Source organism: Mus caroli, chromosome 15 (assembly GCF_900094665.2).
Source record: "Mus caroli chromosome 15, CAROLI_EIJ_v1.1, whole genome shotgun sequence".
Lineage (NCBI taxonomy): Eukaryota > Metazoa > Chordata > Mammalia > Rodentia > Muridae > Mus > Mus caroli.
In genome coordinates, this window is record NC_034584.1 from 96,040,076 (window position 1) to 96,047,091 (window position 7,016).

At 49.4% G+C, this 7,016-nt stretch overlaps 2 protein-coding genes across 8 annotated transcripts in view; one reads left to right on the plus strand and one right to left on the minus strand.

The window, feature by feature from the left end:
* The window catches only part of Csad (cysteine sulfinic acid decarboxylase), a 27,126-nt gene extending 26,974 nt beyond the window's left edge, over window positions 1-152 (minus strand). Inside the window, exon 1 of the mRNA XM_021183119.2 lies at window positions 38-152. The gene's annotated coding sequence lies outside the window, so the exon portion shown is untranslated. The remainder of the gene's footprint in view (window positions 1-37) is intronic.
* Znf740 (zinc finger protein 740) overlaps window positions 1-7,016 on the plus strand; it is an 11,481-nt gene that overhangs the window by 442 nt on the left and 4,023 nt on the right. The window contains exons 2-7 of one of the 7 annotated variants that reach the window (XM_029469784.1): window positions 470-987; window positions 1,130-1,206; window positions 3,655-3,804; window positions 4,113-4,238; window positions 4,630-4,753; window positions 5,038-5,156. In XM_029469784.1, coding sequence (XP_029325644.1) covers window positions 3,721-3,804; window positions 4,113-4,238; window positions 4,630-4,753; window positions 5,038-5,156 — 453 coding nt within the window. In that variant the 5' untranslated portion in view covers window positions 470-987; window positions 1,130-1,206; window positions 3,655-3,720. Of the gene's footprint in view, window positions 1-469; window positions 988-1,129; window positions 1,207-1,236; window positions 1,419-3,654; window positions 3,805-4,112; window positions 4,239-4,629; window positions 4,754-5,037; window positions 5,157-7,016 lie in introns of those variants that run through there. The other 6 variants (XM_029469785.1, XM_029469781.1, XM_029469782.1 and 3 more) reach the window with 6 other exon arrangements.

Sequence of the window (7,016 nt, forward strand, 5' to 3'; positions counted from 1 at the left end):
GCGCGCCCTCCGCCTCCGCGGCGGCGAATTTACGCACCTTCGGGCGGACTCCGAGCGACGCTCACGTGCGGGCACTGCCAGCCACCCCGGCGCTCGGCGGAGGCCCCCCGAGCTTCCTTCCAACACAGTTCTGCCCTCGTCTGTGGAGTGCCAGCTTTGCAGGCCGGCCCACTCCGCACAAAAGCCCCAAAGGGCCTCCGCCCCCTTCTTCCGTTCCTAAGATGGCAAATCCCAGCTCTTACTCTCTTGGCAGATCCTCTCTATAGGAGGCCCAACTTACTTTTGCTCCCGTTGGCTGCTCGTTCGGCCCAGGAGGCCAGTTTCTTCTACTGACCTAGAAAGAAAGCTCTCGACTCATGTCCTCTTTTTGAGCTTCAGAACGCCCAGCAAAATAAGTTGAGGGAGCTTCGCTCGTTGTTTGGCCTGAAGATGTTACACCTAAGGGCCTCATCTCCCTTTCTGGTTTCAGGTTTCTGGAACAGACCTAGAGCTTCACCAAGAGAATTCAACTTGGAAACCAAGACTGGTAGACTCTCGTTTCTTCCGACAAGAGGCAGAAGTCAGAGAGAGACTGCAGATTCTTGGGACACCTGTTTTCCTTTTGGAGGACACCGAGTTCTTTGAGAAGACAGTTCTCAATATGGCAAAGGAACTGAAGGAACGGGGAGGAGCCGTTACTGTGATTTGGTGACGGTTCTTCAGACAACCAGTGTCTTAAGGAAAACTGGGACAGAGAACTTCTGAACTTTTGGGGTTCGTTAAGTGAGAAGTCAGCATGGCTCAGGTAAAAAGCTCTCGAGTCCTCCTTCAAGACCGTTCACTGGGAAGCCTCTTTGCAGTGTCACCCTTGAATTCTGCCTTAGCCAACAGTATTGACCATCCCCAGTGAGCCGAGCTCTGTATTAAGCGCCAGGGGGAGATCTAGAGGAAGGAAAGGAGACAGGCCACAGCCCCTGCCTTCAGGGAGCTTCCAGTCAAATGAAGGAGGTAGGCTATATACCACGTCACAGGCACTGATGGGCCGTTGGCAAAGCACCTTGTACCCGGTGTACTTTTGGTACGTGAAGTACTCGGGCATAAGGGAGTGTATAGTCTGGTGAATGCTTCATTTGTGTTTTTTTTCCAACAGGAATTTTATTGAGCTCCTGTTACATGCACGGCATTGTGTTTGGAATACAAAGATGAATAAGATTGCCCTTGTCCCCAGTAAGCTCCCAGGCTAGTTGGGGGGAGGGGGAGGGATGACGGCAAGACAGTCTGTTATTTATTATTTTTATATTCACGGTGCCCTGTGTGATAGCTGGCTGGTACAAGAGACTCTGAATCTGTTGACTAAAGGAGTTCTCAGTGACAGAAGGATGGTGACTGCGTGGTGGTACCTCTGCCTGGATGGGGGAGAAGGAAAAGGAAGCTTGCAGGTAGCATAGGATTTTGCTAGAGAAGTCAACAGAGAAGGGCACTCAGACAGCGGGACTGTGTGGGCAGAGGCTTAGAGGGATGGGACACCACTGGGTGGTTTGGTGGGTACTTAAGGAGCAAAGGATTACAAATGGGGGATCGTTAGACGGGGTTAGGCAATGAAGGATGGGGGGGTCGCTTTCTAGAGAAGTCAGCGGAGTGTGGCCCAAGGGCTTTTTGTGCTTTTCCTAAGGAGTTAGACATTATTATCCAGGGAGTTGGGAGTCCCCTGAAGAATGTTAAACACCAAAGTAATGTGGTCCAGAAGATAGCTATTTTTGTGAAAGTGGCAGATGGTTTGGAAGGACCAGAGGACCGGAGGGACGGACCGTTGTAGTCTTCTGAATGGAGAGCTGTGCGCTTCTCTGAGCTTTCTCTGAGGAAACCAGTCTCACCAGGACTGCAGCCTGAGTGTAGTGGGGTTGGCTTTCTTCCAAGTGCTGCAGCATGCCTCTGGGTCTCTTCCTTTGTCTGTCTGCAGCGTACTCCACAGCGTCCGTGCTCACTGTTCTGAAAGGCTTGCTTCTGCCAAGCATTGACTTTGTGCTTGACACTAAGCATTTTACATCCCTCTCTCATTCTCCTTGGCCCTGTGAGGGTAGGCACTCTGATTGGTGTTTCACATTGGAGCGAAACAAGGCTTCAAAGATAGAGAGACTTGTCCACAATTGCACAGCCCAAACAGCAAAACTAAGATTTTTAACTTCAGAGTTCATGGAAGTGAGAGAACGGATCCGAAGGCACACTGATCATCCAGAAGAGTAGTTTTGCTAATCTGGGAGTTTGTTGACCGACTATTTCTTTAAAAGACTTTCTTGAGTAAGAGAAATGCATACTCTGGAGTGCTGGCTCGATAGTCGGTTGGAGGATTGTGGTTGTAAAAGGCGGTTGGTTATGTCTTAAGGCACCCCTGTTGAATTAACTTTTTTAACTTTATTTAGCACCTAAAAATGGCCTAAAGGGGGTGGGGGTAGCCAAGTGTGGTGCCACATACTAATCTCAGCACTCAGGAGGCAAAGGCAGGTGGATCTCTTGAGTTTGAGGCCAATCTGTACTATAGAGTGAGTTTCAGGACAACCAGAGCTACACAGAGGAACCTTATCTTGAAAAACCTAAAAAAAATAAATGGCCAAAGTGGTCAAAAGAAACTATATTCGCCAGGCGTGGTGGTGCACACCTTTAATTCCAGCACTTGGGAGGCAGAGGCAGGCGGATTTCTGAGTTCAAGGCCAGCCTGGTCTACAAAGTGAGTTCCAGTACCGCCAGGGCTACACAGAGAAACCCTGTCTCGAAAGAAAAAAAAAAGAGAGAAAAGAAACTGTATATTCAATTCCAGAATCCAGAGATTTTATTTGCTGTAGGTGACAGCACTTAGGGAATTTAAAATCTAAAGTGAGAAATAGCCTAAAAGCAAATGTAGTTGGCGCCAGCAAAGTCTACTTGTCCGAAGTAGGCTTTGAATTCAAGCCCTGCTGTGGCCTGGCACTCACTGTTTAGTAAGCCCTTCCAGAGGACCCATATCAGTCCCTCACAACTGACTATAGCTCCAGGAGATCTGATGCCCTCTCCTGCTCTCCCTGGGCACCTTACCCACATGGGGCATGCACACATATACACACACACACACACACACAAAATAATAAAAATAAATCTTACAGAAACAGAAGAGGGGTCAGCAAGATGGTTCCACAGATGAGGCATCTTGCTGTCAGCCTGATAGCGGGAATTAGATCTCAGAAGCCACGCGGTGGAATGATGGACCGACTCCTCAAGTGGTCCTTGGACCTCTTAGTAAAAATAAGAGAGTTTGGAAGGAAGACATTGCCCTAGGAATCTCCGATCTCAGTGGGTTAGACAGACAGATGTCATACATACCTACTACAGTTAAAGCTCAGAAATGCCTTAGGTAATGTGTAACCCCACACTGTTTGGTAACCACAAGGGTTGATGCTGCTTGATTAACTTGATCTGTGCTTCATTGCCTAAGGAATGCCAAGTGGGGAGTAGCTCCTGGTGAGACAGTGAGAAAGGACTTGAAGGAAGCAAGGCGTGTCTGTGAGGGAGTCTCTTCCCTGAAGAGAATCAGGGTTAGGGTTAGGGTTGTGGCTGGGTGTAGGTGTAGGTCTGTTGAGGATGGCAGCCTGTCTGTGCCCTACCCTGCCAGGAGACCTGACACCTCATCTCCTTTCAACTTAGGCAAGTCTTCTGGCTTGTGAAGGCCTAGCAGGTGTGAGTTTGGTTCCCACTGCAGCCAGCAAGAAGATGATGCTGAGCCAGATTGCCAGCAAGCAGGCTGAAAACGGCGAACGGGCAGGTAGCCCTGATGTGCTGAGGTGCTCCAGTCAGGTATAGCACTTGAGTCCGTTGTGGTGCTCTGGGTTCGGGGGGCCCCAGCTCTCTGCATAGAGGCACCAAGCTGTGGCTCCTCTGGCTTTGCCTTCATTCTTCTGTTTAGGGAAGTGGGGAACTGGGATCCAGCTGGGAAGCAAGGAGTGCGGGTGTCTAGAGAGCCGAGGAAGGTTTTTGTACCTGCAGACTCTTAGACGAGGAGAGGGAAAGAGGAAGTTGATGCGTGGAGAGGAAGCAGGTGGTTTATCTCCTTTGCAAACTGTTTATCAAGAGACTGTGTTTGGTTTCACATTTTATATTCCCAGATGGACTGTAAGCCTAGATTTGATTTGTCTTCAAAGGGCCACCGAAAAGACAGTGATAAATCCCGCAACCGCAAAGAGGATGACAGCTTGGCTGAGGCCTCTCATTCAAAAAAGACTGTTAAAAAGGCAGGTAATGGGGAAGCCCCAGACTCATGCAGTTTGGTGATGGGGATCTTCCCTGGTGAATCTGAGGCCACTCTGACAGTTGCTGTCCACTCTTGGTGAACATTCTTGGTACAGGTGGGAAGCGTGGCTTATGTTCTTGGAGCGGGGCAGGCGAACCCCAGCTCACTCACACTGTTTTGTCGGCTGTGGCAAGACAGCTGGTTCATCGACCCCATCTTCCTCCCTTCACGGCTCTTAGCTCAAGGGGTGTGACAGGTGACAGCACCACCTTCCACAGTATCAGAAAGGTTCTCAGGTTCTCGGTCCGGCAGCTGTAATCGGTCCCAGAGTAGAATCGTCTCTGGGAAGAGGACGGAGACACCCACATGACATGCCTGATTGTTGCCCCCAGGTGGTGGTAGTGGAACAAAATGGCTCTTTTCAAGTAAAGATTCCCAAAAATTTTATTTGTGAACACTGCTTTGGAGCCTTTCGGAGCAGTTACCACCTCAAGAGGCACGTCCTTATCCACACTGGTGAGTCTGCTGTGTTCCTCACATCCTTATCCACACTGTTGAGTCTCTGCTCTGTTCAGACTCGAGTTCAGATGGGAGAAGAATCTGAAGCCTGTATTCCCACTGGCTTTGTTTTCCAGGAGAGCATTAGACGTGCAGGCAGAGAGGTTGCATGGCTCTGTTTGGTGTCACTGAGACCAGCAGTTTTACGTGTTTATGGTCACTAGGTGTCTGGACGACAGCTGAAATGTGTAGTCCCTGCTGTCATTTCTCTTGGTGCTTACTTCTTTTTGCCCTTGGGCCAGGTGAGAAACCATTTGAGTGTGATGTCTGTGATATGCGTTTCATCCAGAAGTACCATCTCGAACGCCACAAGCGGGTACACAGTGGCGAAAAGCCTTACCAGTGTGAACGATGTCATCAGGTAAGCTCTCCCTGTCATCCCCCTGGAACAATAGGGCCAGCCCCTTCCTGGCTGACAGAGACCTCCTCATGACAGTTAGCACCTCAGAAAGAGACACAACCCTGGCCTTACGGACCTCATCGTGGGGATGCTTATTCGCATATCCTAGTAATGTCATTTATTCCAGATTTGGTTTGGTTTTTGTCGTTTTGGATTTTTGTTTGTTTGTTTGTTTTTGTTTTTTCCCCAAGACGGTCTGACTATATAACTCTGACTGTCTGGAACTCACTATGTAGATCAGGCTGGCCTCAAACTAACAGAGATCATTTCTTGAGTACCTATTCAATGCCAGGCACTGTGAGAACAAATTTGACATAAAATTCAAAGAGTGCTGGACATGGTGGAGTTTTGGGGTTTTTGTTGTTGTTGTTGTTGCTGCTGTTATTTGTTTTGTTTAGAGACAGGGTTTCTCTGTGTAGCCTTGGCTGTCCAGGAACTCACTCTGTAGACCAAGCTGGCCTCGAATTCAGAAATCTGTCTGCCTCTGCCTCCCGAGTGCTGGGAGAAACAGCATGCACCACCACCCAGCTGCTGGGAGTGTTTGATCTCATATTATCTCCTTAGGGTGGCTGGGCTACCCTCATTTCATGCAATGGGGAAATTGAATTTGAGGGACATTTAAGTTCCCTGAGACACAGCAGATAAGAGTAGAGTTTGAGTTTAGTCCACCTTCAAAGCTCCTGCACCTGGAGGAAGAGTGTAGGGACGAGACTGAGGCGGACAGGACAGCTAATGAGAGGTGGTGGTGACTGACTCTCCTGCATGCTCTGCTCAGCCTTTCCACACTGAGCCTTCAGCCTGCTAGGACAAGTGCTGCTGCTGCTGCTGCTGCTGCTGCTGCTGCTGCTGCTGCTGCTGCTGCTGCTGCTGCTGTTGCTGCTGCTGCTGCTCCTCCTCCTCCTGATGACTTCGTGAGGCTGTAACCCAGCTTACCACAGACATCCTCTCCTGCCATAGAAAGTCTGAGCCCAGCCTGGGCTGTGTGAGCTCATCACAGTGCCAAAGATGAAAGAGTGAAATGCCACAAAGGAGCAGAGTGTGGTGGTAGCACATGCTATAATCCCAACACTCAGGAGGCAGAGTGAGAGGGTCACAAGTTCTCAGCCAGCCTCAATTAAATAGCAAGACTGGTCTCACGGAGACATGAGGGATGTCTCCTCCTTGCCATTTTCTGCCCTATCGTGTTCATGCCTGAAGATGAGTCTGTGATGAGAGAGAGGCTGGTAGGGTGAGTGCTTTCCAGGCATGTCCTGAGGGAGATCTCCAGCGAAGCAGCTACACTGTGTTGGCTGCTTGTAACCTGTTCCCTCTGGTGAACAGACAGGTTCAGGGCTGTTAGGTAATTTGCCCCATGTCATGTGACTAAGTGATACACCCAGCATTCAAAGGCCAGGCCCTCTGGCACCAGCACCGGCAGTGGTGGCACCTGCTGTTGATGGTGATGATGGTGGTGTTTCGGATAATGATTGTTGTGATGGCAGTGATGATGATGATGATGATGGTGGTGGTGGTAGTGTTGTCTTAACATTTATTAACATTTATTATTATGTATGCATAGTATGGCACAAACTTGGAGGGCACGGGACAGCTTTTGGAAATTTGTTCTCTCCTTATGTTGCTTCTAGGGATCAAACTCAAGGTCGTCAGGCTGACCTGCTGAGGCATCTCAGCATTCTACCTCCTTCCGGGTTTTTTTTTTTTTCTTTTTCTTTAATTGGATATTTTCTTTATTTACATTTCAAATGTTATCCCCTTCCCTGGTTTCCCCTCCGGAAAAACACCCTCCCCCCACCCCCTACCCCCTACCCCTGCTCCCCAACC